At 51.0% G+C, this 14,176-nt stretch overlaps 1 protein-coding gene across 1 annotated transcript in view; it reads right to left on the bottom strand.

The window, feature by feature from the left end:
• Nucleotides 1–1,172: 1,172 nt before the first annotated feature.
• The window catches only part of SLC6A2 (solute carrier family 6 member 2), a 38,567-nt gene continuing 25,563 nt past the window's right edge, over nucleotides 1,173–14,176 (bottom strand). The window contains exons 6-14 of the mRNA XM_061138532.1: nucleotides 13,371–13,474; nucleotides 12,045–12,169; nucleotides 10,659–10,771; nucleotides 9,275–9,403; nucleotides 6,946–7,045; nucleotides 5,625–5,725; nucleotides 5,002–5,169; nucleotides 2,878–2,949; nucleotides 1,173–1,932 (exon numbers count right to left, since the gene is read on the bottom strand). Coding sequence (XP_060994515.1) covers nucleotides 1,909–1,932; nucleotides 2,878–2,949; nucleotides 5,002–5,169; nucleotides 5,625–5,725; nucleotides 6,946–7,045; nucleotides 9,275–9,403; nucleotides 10,659–10,771; nucleotides 12,045–12,169; nucleotides 13,371–13,474 — 936 coding nt within the window. The 3' untranslated portion in view covers nucleotides 1,173–1,908. The remainder of the gene's footprint in view (nucleotides 1,933–2,877; nucleotides 2,950–5,001; nucleotides 5,170–5,624; nucleotides 5,726–6,945; nucleotides 7,046–9,274; nucleotides 9,404–10,658; nucleotides 10,772–12,044; nucleotides 12,170–13,370; nucleotides 13,475–14,176) is intronic.

Raw genomic sequence — 14,176 nt, 5'->3', positions numbered from 1 at the left:
AGAATGACAGAAATGTTGGACCTTGGTTTTCTCACCTGGGAAATGGGGACAGAGAAGCCAGCTCTACAGAATCTGCCGGGCGGATGGGAGGCAACGTGAATGAAAGTGCTTTGTAAAAAAAAACAAAAAAAGGTTATACCTAGGGAGGAATTATCCTTCAGGGGTGGATTCGGAGCCACAGATGGGACCAGATAACCACCAGGCACTGGTCACCCTGCTCTCATTCCCACACCTGTTTATTCCACTCGGTTGGGTGCTTCCAGGCTGCACCTTTCTCAGGGTCTAAGGCACCTGCTACTTGGGTTGTCTCTGATTTCTAACTGGACTTTTTTATATGAGAAGATCCAAAGTCTCCTGAGGTTCCCACTTTAAAGAAAGACATAAGGAGCCTGACTCAACAGAAAATCCATCCCCCTGCCCCCAGCCAGCCCCCAAGAAACCATCTGCCACAGACTCCGCAATCAGTAGATCGGGCTCCGAGACTGCCCGCCCCCTGCCCCCTGCCCCGCCCCACTTTCCCTACAGCACCTTGGGGTGTCACCCTGTACTCCCAGTGAAAATGATGAGGCCTCATTTTCTCCCCCAAGATTCTGCAACAGGGCCTCTCACAGTCAGAACAAGAACCCACAAGTCTAGGTGCCGAGCGTATAAGGAACTGATACCACAAAGAGAAATTCCAAATAGATGCCACCGACTATAAATCACCTCTGAATGAGCCAACACTAACCGGTAAGCACCACCAGAGGGCATCACTCGTGAGAGTGTATCAGAAATCAACCTAGACATGCTACCCAAGAGCCAACCTGCTCCCTCAGCTCGGAATATTAGTGACCTCAACCTGAGTGACCACGGAGCGGTGTCCTGGGTTCCGTGCTGCCCTCATGAAGAGAGACAAAGGGAGTTTTCAGGGCCCACTCCCCGTCACTCAAGAACCCCTGGTCCACACTGGGGGGGATTCCCACAGAAAGGCTTTGAAGGTATATGTGACAAACACAGAAACAGCTGTCTGTCGGACGGCCTTTGGACACTGACCTGGCTGTGTGAGGACAGCAGAGGGTCCTGTAGTGGAGACACACAGCTGGCCTTGCTGGCTTCCTATCCCGAGTCCCCGAGGTAGGTCCCAGGAGCCACAGGTAGCTCTCTGGGCATCATGTCCCTTACAGAGCAAGACCCGCATGTGGCCTCTATAGACCCATCTGGTTCCTATTAGAAGCCACTTACTATGACACCCACAGCTCTGGGCCCTCTGAGCACCAGAAGCCAGAAGAATGTCCCAGAACACACACAAATCAAACCCAGGTCAACTGGAATGAAAACCATGAAGATTTATGTTCATGATCCCCCCAGAGGTTCTATCCATGGACTTCATAACAGCGACAAATATCCCCAAAGCTCCCTGATCAAGGTCCAGCACTGACCAGGGCAAAGGAGAGAGGTAAGATCTAGGTACCACTCCCTTGCCCCCCAAACTCAGCCTGGCTGCTTATTCATGTTTTGGTTTTACAGTGTCTGACCCAAAAAGCAACATCCTCTGTCTGATTTGGTGGACTGAAGATTTCTTCTGTGGCCCAAAGTACCAGCCAGCATGGTAGGGAGTTCTGCCTGAGACACGAACCTCAGCCCCAGCTGGCTCCCACAGCTGGGGGGAGACTTCCTTGAAACTAAAGAGGTTCAACAGAAGTCATTTTTCCTGTTCCCTCCTCTCCTCTTCTCCCACGAGGCTTAGCAATCCAAAAGCCCACAGCCCTCGGGCCAGGTGAACAGAAGGTGAAAGAAAACCAGGTCATTAAATCAGTGGCAACTTGGAAAAGAGGAAGAAGAGGGGGTCGGAGAGGAATCCCAAGACAGTGTCCGGGGTGGCCTTTGACCTGAACGTTGGCGCTGCAGGGTTCCTCCTCGGGGCCAGGTTCAGATGGCCAGCCAGTGCTGCAACTGCAGAGAGAGACAGCAAGGCCAGGTTCAGGGCGGGCAGGGGCCGAGGGACGAAGGCTGCTGAGAAAGACAGTAGGACACAGGGGAGGGCAGGAAACACAGCTGCTTCCTTCAAAGACTTGGAGAACACCTAGGAGGATTCCCTAGTTGTCACATGGGGACTTCCCTGGTGGTCTGTCTGGTGGTTAAGAATCCACCTGCCAATGCAGGGGACATGGGTTCAACCCCTAGGCCGGGAAGATTCCACATGCTGCGGGGCAACCATGCCCGTGCGCCACAACTACCGAGATCTTACGCTCACATGCTGCAACTGAAGCCCATGCTCTGCAACAAGAAAAGCCACCGCAATGAGAAACCCGAGCACCCCGACCAGAGAGCAGCCCCCGCTTGCCGCAACTAGAGAAAGCCCATGCAGCAATGAAGACCGAGCACAGCCAAAAAGAAATAAAATGAAACTGAAAAAATTAAAGTATAACTTTCACGGAGACCCAGAAAGGGCAAAGGTGGCTTTGCAAAGTCACACAGTCAGTCTGAAGCAGGGGAGTCACAGGGAAACTCCCCAACCCCCACCCCCACATTTTGAAAGGGAAAAGAGTAGGACTTAGATCACCAAGTCACTGACGTACTTGCAGCGCTTCCTTCAAGATAAGCAAGCCTCAGCCTAACCTGGGGATACTCCACGGTCACAACTCAAAGAGGGAGAACAGAGTTGAAGAAATTGGGGCCTCTGGTACCTGGGGACCCAGGAGCAGAGGGGCAGGCGGAAGCTGGAAGTGGGCAGAAGACAGGCCCCGTTTCCTCCGTTCCTAATATCACACCCCCAGGCACTAGAGCCCGCAGCGTTCTGGGCTTTCTGGCGTGTGTGGTGTGTGGTCCTGCCAGCACACCAGGGAGCAGTGGGTCCCCACCCGCAGCCCCCGCCGGAATGGTCCAAGCTGCACCTACTTGGAACTGCCTGATGTCCCTCTGGGCCACCAGGTGATGCTCGCTCTCTGGAGTTATGCCATAGGCCAGTCTCTGTGAGGATGGAGAAGTGGAGGAGGCCTCAGCTTGGCCCAGGGACACCCTTCCAGCAGCCCGGAGCACACCCCACATCAGGGCCGCCTGCCGCTTGTCCCTGTAGGCCCATGTGGACAGCAGGAGAGGTTTGTACAAGACGCTCTCCACCCTGGCTTATGGAGCTGGTCAGTTCACTCTGAGATATGCATTCGGCGAACGCTTACTGAGCCAGTGACTGCTGTCACACACTGGCCTCGGCCCTGGGGGTCCAGGGCTGAAGGACACCCACACACTCTGCTCTGGGGGAGCTTACAGCTCACGGAAAGGGCTGACACTGAACAGACACACACACAGGCAATTTTACAACCATGAACGGAGGCAGTGCTGCAGACAAGCTCAGAGCACAGTGAGAAAACAGTCGACAGAACCTCAGTCCTGCCTGGGGACCGGGGCCACCTTCTTCGGGGGCTAGACACAGGGTGGACTCAGGGAATGTGTCTGGAATCAATGTCTGATCACTAGGTGGGGGGACCTCAAAGTGTGAAGAATAAAAAAACTCAAAGTGGGTCCTGATTCCACGTCCAGGATGGGCTCACTGAACATGGTCCTCCCAGTGGCCCAGAAGTTCCCGGACCGTAGGATTTCATGAACAGGAGACATGGCTCACGGGGGTGGGGGTGGATACAGCCCTGCCTGGGACCCTCTCCCCTAAGTTCCTGTTTGGCTCACTCTTTAGGTCCTCCTGTATGTATCTGTCCTTTCATGAGAACGTGAGCCCAGGGGAGTGTGTCTAGTGCTGAGAATACAGCCTGCCCTGTTCTGACTCTCAGTAAGTATGAGTAAAGACAGTGGATAAAGAAGGAATGAAATCAGGACACGAGGAAAAGACTATCACCATTATTTATAAAGAAAGGGCATTTAACCGAAGAATAGGGTGGACATAATTTCAGTTAAAAGTCTCCAGTTCCCAAATACTGATCCTGAATGTATGTATCTGCAATGCACACAGCTCAGAGAAGAAATGTACTTTGGAAATCTCTGCTTTAGGCTGATCAGGTATCAGATCCAGGAAAAAGGCAGGTGAAATCCAAAATACAAGGTCATGGTGACTCCAGATGGGGACAGTGGGAGATGTGTGTGGTGAGGACAAACCTTAGGAGATGGGACAGGAGTGGGCACAGTTAATGCAGACTAACTCCTCCTTAGGGGAATGGAGGGCTGAGCTCAGCACGGTGACAGTGGTAGGAACAGAGGAGCAGGACACTACATATGACAGGTGACGTAAGAGCGGGCATCCTGTGGGGGCGATCGGCCGTGTGCCGGGCAGCAGGCTAAGCGTTCCCTTTCACCTCTCAAGGGCCACGTGATTATCCCAGGTTACAAAAGTGGGACCTGCGGCTTGGGGGTAAATAACATGGTCAACATGGTGGGTCCGTCTGACTCTAGAGTCTGTGTCCTGTCTGTCTCTTTTTTTTAAAGGTTTATTTTATTGAAGTATAGTTGATTTACAATGCTATGCAAGTTTCTGTTATATAGCAAAGTGACTCAGCTATGTGTGTGTGTGTGTGTATATATGTATATTCTTTTCTCATATTCTTTTTTTCGTTGTGTGTGTGTTTTTTTAAATTTTTACAATGGTGTGTTAGTTTCCGCCATACAACTATGTGAATCAACCACAATCACACATACATCTCCTCCCTTTCCTTCCTGTTTGTCTCTCTCACCCCAGCAGGAATGACTTGGGATGCCCTTCTCCTGCTGTCCTCACCCTCCCTGCTGTCCCCACCCTCCGTTGCTGTCCCCACCCTCTGCTGTCCCCACCCTCCCTGCTGTCCCCACCCTCCCTGCTGTCCCCACCCTCCCTGCTGTCCCCACCCTCTGCTGTCCCCACCCTCCCTGCTGTCCCCACCCTCCCTGCTGTCCCCCACCCTCCCCTGCTGTCCCCCACCCCCCCAGCTGTCCCCCACCCTCCCTGCTGTCCCCCACCCTCCCTGCTGTCCCCACCCTCCCCTGCTGTCCCCCACCCCCCCAGCTGTCCCCCACTCTGCCCTGGGCTGGTCCAGAGCTCACCTCTCGAATGGAGCCCCGGGTGCTGAAGAACTTGTAGACGACATAGGCGGGCACCAGAACCATGGAGGAGCCCGCGATGCCCCATCCGACCCAGTTGGCCCAGAGTGGGAAGATGTAGTCATCGTAAGTGAGTGGCTTGAAATTGATGATACTCACAACCACCACAAACTGGGGGAAAAGGATACAAGGGTGAGGGAGAAGAGAGACAAGGGGAGACGGGGGAGGAGGTGGGAGGGAGGAAGAGATGCAGAGAGGGACCAGAGAGAAGTGAGGACCGATGCATGAGATGGATGCAGGGGATGGAAACAATAAGGATGGAGGGAAAGAGAGAGAAAGGATTCAAGGAAGGATGGATCACGAAAAGGAGACAAAGAAACAGGAGCAATACAAAGAGAAGAAGACTAGAAAGGTGACCTTGGAGCTGGGCTGAGAGGCGGCACACACAGCCCCCGCCCTAGACCTGGCTCCGGGCTGGACACCCTGCTCACATGGAAGCCTCCTTGGAATCAACAGGGCAGGCGGAGCCTCCTGAGCAGGTCTCTGCATCCCAACCGCCTCCCCTTAGAAGCACAGATCCCCACCTCCGCCCTCACCCTGGGAGGCTCCCACCACACACTACACACCAGGAGGAAGGCAGGGCTGACAAACTTCCAGCAGAGTCTCCAGTACAGGCCGGGCTTGAACCCCATCATCTGCTGGATGTCGTTGCTGAACCTGTCCACACCTGCGCACACACAGGGCGGGCCCGTCACCGCGGCCCCTACAGAGCCGGGGGCTGCCCACTCCCATCTGCTGCCTCCCTGTGGGTCTGCCCCCAGGCGGAGAGCAGAAAGCTGGGGCAAGCAGGGGCACCCTGGCTCATAGCAGACCTGGGATGGGCACTCGGCTGGTTCAGAACAGGCGAGAACACACTCAAGGGTAGCGTCCCCTTCTGTGAGTAACCCCAATTCACTTTTCAGAAGGAAAACCAGGTCTTGGGGAGGGGACTTGTCCCTGTTACATAGCCAGGGTGGCCTGATCCCAAAGCCCAGCTCTTTCCTCTTGCTTCCTGAATCTTAAAACAATGATGCCTGTGGATTCAGAGGCTTCCCTGACTTTAATCTGGTAGAAGAGACGAGACTCTTTCTGGTGAGCAGAAAAGAGTGAGAACAGAATAAACACGTTAATTGTGATACACTGGGGGCTTTCCCTGTGGCCCTAGAGGTAAAGAACCCGCCTGCCAGTGCAGGAGACATAAGAGACACGGGTTCAATCCTTCGCTCAGAAAGATCCCCTGGAGGAGGGCATGACAACCCACTCTAGCATTCTTGCCTGGAGAATCCCACAGACAGAGGAGCCTGGTGGGCTAAAGTCTATAGGGTTGCAAAGAGTCAGACACGACTGAAGCGACTTAGCACACATGCATGGGGAAAAAAGCGAATGACAACACATTTCACTTTCTACCAAGTTCTCCCCGTTCAGCTCCAGGATAAGGTTGCCAGAGAAAATACAGGACACTCAGTTGCATTTGATTTTCAGAGACAACAATATAAATTTTAGTTTAAGTAATTTCATGCAGTATTTGGGATATAGGGATATATGCTAAAAAAAAATTACTATCTGAAATAAGGGGTCTTATTAACAAGGGGTCTTGTATCCTGGGTTGACAAAATCTGGCAGCCCTACTCTAGAATGAATGGCATGGCTCAAGGAGCAGCAGTTTCCTCTGAATTCCTCTCTTAACAGCTGACACTGATGCCTCTGGGGCCTTTGCCGCCTCTTGTTAAAGGGAGTTCATGCAAAGATGAGTTGAGAGCTATGACCAATATAAGCCACTTATACAACTCTGGGATCAGCCAGTGACAGCCCTGGAGATGGAAAGCCCCTTTGCCTGACCAGGTGAAAAGTCTCCAGAAGTTCAGGGGGCTGAGGCTTTTCCACACACACTCAGGGCCCAGGACCTACCATAAAACCAGGAGACGCCGATGGCTTCCATGAGCACAGCAAAAAGAATGGAGGTCCCCGCCGCAAACGTGTCCAGCAGGGTCAGCACATATATTCCACCCTGGGGCGTGGACAGAGAGAGCCTGAGGCCTTCATGGCAGAAATAGCGATCAACTGTTACATCCATCAAATTGAGCTCTCCCCTGTCCGGCCCACTCAGAACTCACCCCTAACCCATACTCAAGTAATGAGGTTTACGGTGCTACTGTGCTCCTGCTACGTATTCTAACAAAGACCTTCTGGGGTCACTGGGTCTGAGGGTAGGGACTTCAGCCAGTAAAAAGCAAGCTGGGGGACTTCCAGGGTTCGATACCTGGTCAGGGAACTAAATCCTGCATGACGAAACAGAAAGATCTCGCATACCTCAGAAGATCGAAGATCCTACGTGCCACAACCAAGACATGGTACAGCCAAATAAATGAATAAATCAGTATTAAAAAAAAAAGCAAGGTGAATTTTATCAATGAAAAAAAGGTTGCCTCCCATGTAAGTAACAAAGGATGCTGCAGCCATCAAGCCATCACATTACAGCTGCCCTGAAGGTGAGCCCTGAGGGAATTCAGGATAGAAATAGGATGCCTGCCATATAGCAACCAACTGCTGCAGTCACCCCCTGTGGGGGCACTCAGCATCAGAAAGTGTGGATACTGGCCCCAGATAGTGGAGCTATATATCAAAGGAATGATTTCAACGAGCCCAGACTCTTGCATCTTCCTATACAGAGAAAAGCACTAAACTCCTTAAACTTGAGATGTCTGGTTTTCTTTAATTAACAGTAATCTTTTGATGTTCCAATTTCCTTGTTCTTTGTTGCAAAAACTCATATATTCTTGAGGCAGGAGATAGATGGGCTCCGGGTTTGACATTTACAACTGGCCCCCTGTTCACACTTACTGGGGCGATAAAAAGACAGGCTCCAGGCCAGATACTCACCACCAGCCCTGTGTTTACATTTCCTGAAGCAAGAGACTAATGGGCTCTGGGCTACCTTTTTAGGACCAAAGGCCTGCCTACATTTTGAGATCCGCACTTCGATATGTCAATAGGAATACGGTGGGTAACCGGGCATTGGGTACTTCACTGGCATGAACAGAGAAGGGTTAAACCCTGTTAAGAGATCAAGAGGTCATACGTTTTCCATCCTTGGGCCAGGGAGACACTACACATGTGCAAAAGGCTTCTTGGGATCAAAAATGCAGGGGATGCCAGACCATACTAATGCCAGACCCCCTCCATATGCCTCTGCGATGAAATCTATCTTGACTGAGAAACGTGTGCACACCCAGGGAAGGGTCCTGAGGTAAATTAGCCATGGGGAGGTCAAAGCAAGACGACTGGCCAAGAAGAAGATAAAGACCTGGAAGACTTCCCCTTTAACAACAATTTAAACCTTCCAAAGGTGTGACTCTAGCAGCTCTGAGTTCACCCATGCATCTTTCCACATGCACTCTGCTTTTCTAATATATACTTTACTTACCTCTATACATTCCGTCTCCTTGTCTGATTTTTCCTTACAAGGCAGACAAGAACTAGGGACAGAGATTCTAGGCACCAGCCCCTATGGTCTAATGTTTAGGATTCCTCGTTTCCACCCAGGTAACCAGGGTTTGTTTCTAGTCAGGGAACTAAGGTCCCTGTGTTTCCAGCCACTGCTTACTGCAAGCTACTGCTTCCTGCTGCATGCATCCGAAATCATCCTGGCTCCCCCCTGGCCTTGTGGAAACAGCGCCTCAGAGCTATCTGAGATGCTGAGCCAGGCTTAGGGCTTCCTTGGTGTTCAGATGGTAAAGAATCTCCCTGCAGTGCAGGAGACCCAAGTTCAATCCCTGGGTCGTGACGATCCCCTGGAGAAAGGAATGGCTAGCTGCTCTAGTATTTTTGCCTGGAGAATTCCAAGGAAAGAGGAGTCTGGCAGGCAACAGTCCATGGGGTCGTAAAGAGTCGGACACAACTAAACAACTAACACTTTCAGGTTAAGTCCTCAGTTTGGTTCACCAAATAAAACCTAATTCTCAACTTTCGGGTTGTGCACTTTTTTCAGCTGACAGTTTAAAATGGCCCTTTGCTGGTCCCCACCCCCAAACCAATAAGCAGGTTTGCCTGGATATCCTCAGGCTTAGAGGGGATAGACGACAATGTGTCGTCTAGAGGAATGGACCACAGAGTTCAGGATACCAGGTACTGCCATGGTCCCCCTTGTCCTACCTTCTGCTTCAAGTCTGGCAATATCTAACTGGATTAAAATGCGGCCTCATGAGCCCCAGGTGACCCAGAGCCAAGCCCCCCTCACCTTGGTTATGCAAAACAGAGCCAGAAGGAAGGTTCCAAAGGAGACAGCAAATGTGAAGAGTTTCCGGTGTCGCTTCAGAACCTGGAAGTCATCAGCCAGGCCGGTGATGACTGCCTCCATGCCTCCCATCTGGAGGGGACCGGGCAGGGTGGGATGCAGAGGTGAATGAAAATTGTGGCCCGCCATATCAGCAAACAAAGGATGCTCCAGCCATCAGCTCCCAACCAAAGGTACACCCTGAGGGGACTCAAGATGGGAAAAAACAGGATACTGGCCCTAGATGGCTAAGGTACATATTAAAGAAATAATTTCAGTGAGCCCAGACTCTCGCATCTTTCCCTTAAAGAAAAGCACTAAATTCATTAACTTGAGATGTTTGGTTTTCTTTAGTTAACACTGACCACATGGTTTTTGTTGCAAAACTCTTATATATCCTAGCTCCTACCTTACCTCTTCAGAGCAGCCTCAGAGCAATCTGATAGGCTGCCTCCCAGGCTTGAAGTCCTTAGGAAATTCACCAAATAGACCATAATTATCAGCTTTAAGGCTGTGTAAATTTTTTCAGCCTAAGGAGTCCTTCCCTGGACCCCAGTCTCAGGTCCCCGGCTCCCTCGGACTTCCCAGCAGCTCTGAACTCACGCACCCCCAAGAGATTTCTAGAGAAATCGGCAGGTTTGACTTTCTCCCTGTCCTCTCACCCCACTTCTGCCCTGTTGTCAACCAAGCTCAGAACTCAGAAACCATGTGAGAGGGGGCCAGGAGTTAACTCCTCTCTCCCCCTTATCAACAGGGACCTGACTCCTGTCCACTCACTCAGCCTGAGTGGATGCTGATAAAATACCATGGGAAGAATGGTTGGTGAGAGAACAGGAGTTAGGAAACTCTGAATTCAGTTTCCCCGTCTGTAAAAGGAGAGTACTGGGCTGGCTTATCCCAGGTCCCTTCTAATATAAATTTCCACAGTGCCAAGGCGGTTTCTCCTGGTTCCTGGCAGGTGGCTCAGAGACAAAAAGAAAACCCGCCTGCAAATGCTGGAGATGCAAGAGATGCCAGTCCGATCCCTGGGTCGGGAAGACCCCTGCAGGAGGGCACAGCAATCCACTCCAGTATTCTTGCCTAGAGAATTCCGTGGACAGAGAAGCCTGGCGGGCTACAGCCCATGGAGTCGCAAAGAGGTGGACACAAGTGAGCACACATGCCATCATCATTGCCTTTCTGAGTACTGATTTCTTTGCTTGCATTTAAATAGGGCCTTCTGGAAACAACTACTAATCAGGGGTTTGAATGGGGGAAAACTTGAGACTTAGCAGTGTGTGTGTATTTGGAGAGGGAGGGTCAGAGGCTAGTCTCTGGGGGCGGATGGTATCCTGAAAAGGTCACTCACTGAGCTGTCAATTCCCAGAGCCAGGAGCATGACGAAGAACACGATGGCCCAGAATGTGGATCCCGAGAGGGTAGAAATGGCTTCTGGGTACAGGATGAAGACTAGGCCAGCTCCTGGAAGAAACATCAAGGACCTCATCAATGGCTGGGGCTGTGGGTCTGAGCTGCAGATGACAGGGGAGCATTTTGAGGCCCAATAAGCCCCAGTCCAGCCCCATCATATTTGGTCAATCATGTGTGGATAGAGCAAACCAAGGTTCTAAAGACGATGGACTGGGACTTCCCTGGCAGTCCAGTGGTTAAGACTCTGCACTTCCAGTGAAAGGGCTGTGGGTTCAATACCTGATCAGGGAACTAAGAACCCATATGCCATGTGGTAAGGCCAAGAAAATAAACAAATAAATATGACTGATGAAGCCAGCTCCAAAATAAGGCTGGAAAGAAAGTGGGGTCATCTTAACAAAGTTCTTGAATGCACAGGTGAGAAGCTGAGAGGTGCTCGGAAGCCATGGAAAATTTGTTGAAAAAGGAGGCTGATGACTTGATTTCCCAAGAGTTTGATATCAGTTTCATATCACCAGTATGTCAAAGGTTCGATCCCTGGGTTAGAAAGATCCTCTGGAGAAGGAAATGGCAATCCACTCCAGTAATCGTGCCTGGAGAATTCCATGGACAAAGGAGCCTCCTGGGCTACAGTCCATGGGGTCCCAAAGAGTCAGACACAATTGAGTGACTAAGCAGATACACATGTGCCAAAGAGGCTGACCTTAGACAGCCAAGCCAGAGAGCAGTCCTTCTCCTGGCCAGCTACAGGCAATGGTTCTCAAACCCCACCTCTTACGCCTCGTGAGGGATCCTCTTACTCTCAAAACTTTGTGAGTTTTCAGAGTTCATCATAGGCAGCCCCTCCCCAAGTCTCAGCCTCTTTGTGGCCATAAGAATATGAGAAGAAAAAAAAAAAGAATATGAGAAGCAGTGGGGAAGCATAGGCTCTACTGCAGGACTGGTCAGGGCTCAAACGCTGGCATGACTCACTAGCTGGGCGACCTGAAACAACTTTAATAGACTGAATTTCAGCGTTCTCATCTTTAAAGTGGGACCATTAAGACTTGCCTGGCAGCACTGCCAGAACTAAACCAAGATACGTCAAGTGCTTAGCCCAGGGGCTGGTACAGAATGGGTGCTCCAAAAAACCTATCTGGCCTGGCCTGATTCAGAAGATTCTGCCTGGAATTTCTACTGAAGGCCTCAAAGTCCATCCAGCAGCAACAGGGAAAGCCCCATGCCCAGCTCCCCTCGGTCCTGCAGCCACAGGAGAACTGCACAGCTGAGAAAGAGGTGAGTTTCTCAGCCCCTTCCTTCTCAGCGGGCAGGACTACCCACCCACCTTCAGTGGCGACATCCTCAATGTTGACCTTGTGTTCATGGGCCATGTAACCAAGGATGGAGAAGATGGCGAACCCGGAGATGAAGCTGGTGACACAGTTGATGGTGCTGGTCAGCAGGGCATCCCTGGGGAAAAGCAGGACTGTTAGTTCAAGTGGTCTGACTCTTCACAACCATGCTCATGGACCATCTATGGAATCCATGACTTCAAATGCCATCCCCCTCTTCAGTTTGCCTGATGCCACTCAGACCCCAGTGCCCCACCATCCCTGGTAGATGTAGGAAATAGGTCAACAACTGCTGGATAAAACACTTTGATACCAGTAACTGATATCAAACTCTTGTTGGGAGACTGAATCACCAGGCTCCTTCTTCAACAAACTTTCTGTACCTCCCCAGTGCCTCTCAATTTCTCACCCAGGTATTCAAGAGCTTTGCTAAGATGACCTCAGCTTCTTCCCAGCCTTCTTTCGTGGGACTCTCTAACACATGCTCTCTGAGCAAGCCAGTCAACTTGCTGGTTCACAAACATACCACCTCTCCTGGCTCTGCTCAGGCTGCTAGTGATCCACCCACTCCACGTCTGCCTATCCCAACCCTAACTCTGCCAAGGCTCACCTCAAATGTACCCTCTATGTTCTCATTGATCCTCTATCAGAGGGCTGATTGCCCCATTTCCTTAGCCTCCCCATAGCCTGTTCCACTGGCAAGCATTCATCCTACTCTGTCTTGTACCAGGGATTCTGTCTTAAGACTTTGGCAGAGAGTGACAAAGCAGCCCCCATCTATGCCCCTGTCTGAAGCCTTCACAGCACTGGGCCTGCAGGAGGCAGCATTAAATGGTTACAGAGCCAGCTGATCTGGAGCACCGTCTTCTGAGCAGGCTTCTTATTCTTTCCTGTGGTTTTAGGTTCTGACCCTGCCAGGGCCCTCACCCTTCAAGCAACCAGCCTGGATATTCCACCCTTGTCTGCCCCCCAGGTGTCAGATGGACAGACAGGCAGTGCTGGCTGCCCTGAAAGCCACACAGTGTCCCTCTGTCACAGTTGTGCATTCTCATGATTTCCCAGGGTTAATGGCCTCAACTATTCCAGTTGCTCAGCTTGCACTGTTTAAGAATTGTCCTGAAGTGACATATGTTCACCAGGACCCCCATAGGCCATGTCAGAGTTCATGGAACATCCAGGATGATCTTTACTCTGTCTCCTCTCACAGGGAAAGAAACCCAAGAAGAAAATCTGACTTGTTCCAGACCAGAACCCTCTCTCCCACCCCTGTGAAGGTCCCCAGGATTTAGAGCTTTCTGGAGTCCCAGGAAGGATCTTACCTGTAGCAGTTATTGTCAAATTTGTTGTAACTAGCAAACGCAATCAAGACTCCAAATCCAGCCCCCAAGGAAAAGAATATCTGAGTTGCAGCATCAATCCACACCTAAAATGGGCAGATAAAGGCCATCACCCTCTGCTCCCAGAGAACTGGGAACCTCACTGCTTCAGATGGGCTGAGAAGCCCCAGGGATGCTCTTAGACCTAAGAAATGAGATCTAGCCAGAGATGGGGCAGTCTCACAACTCCTGCTCCCCAGCAGCCTGTACAAAATCACTGTGGAGAGAGGCTGGGGTCTCTCTGGCATCGCACAGCCTTGTGTGGTCATGAGTAAGCTCACCCTGGAGGAACTCACAGGCTGAATTTGATATTTTGATTTTCAAAGAATGTTAAAAACTGAAAGTTAATAAACTAAATGCTCCAGGCAAGAAAGTGGATGTGGCAAGGGCAAAGGGTTATGACTATCTCAGGTGTTATGGAGACAACAGCTTCAGGAAGGAGTTACGATTCCTAGTAGCTTGACCAACCCACAGAGAGTGGGGACTCATTGGTGGCCAATGGGGCTTGCTTCCCTCATCTGATGGATGATGAAATTGCATGCCTGGAAGCCTGGAGATCTGAGTTCCTCCAATTGCTCAGCCTCATGGTCTAGCCCTGGTCAGTTTCACTGTCTATGTCTCAGTTTCCTCGTCTGTACAATGGGGATCATTTTACCTAGCTCACCAGGACTAAGCCACCATCAGAGCTATGAGACTTCTGTCATCTCCCCACTTTGTAAGCAGAGGGTGTAACAAGAGAAGCCATCTGA

This window comes from Dama dama, chromosome 4 (assembly GCF_033118175.1).
Source record: "Dama dama isolate Ldn47 chromosome 4, ASM3311817v1, whole genome shotgun sequence".
Classification (NCBI taxonomy): domain Eukaryota; kingdom Metazoa; phylum Chordata; class Mammalia; order Artiodactyla; family Cervidae; genus Dama; species Dama dama.
Note: the sequence above shows the minus strand (reverse complement) of the source record. Positions and strands in the feature narration are given on the sequence as shown.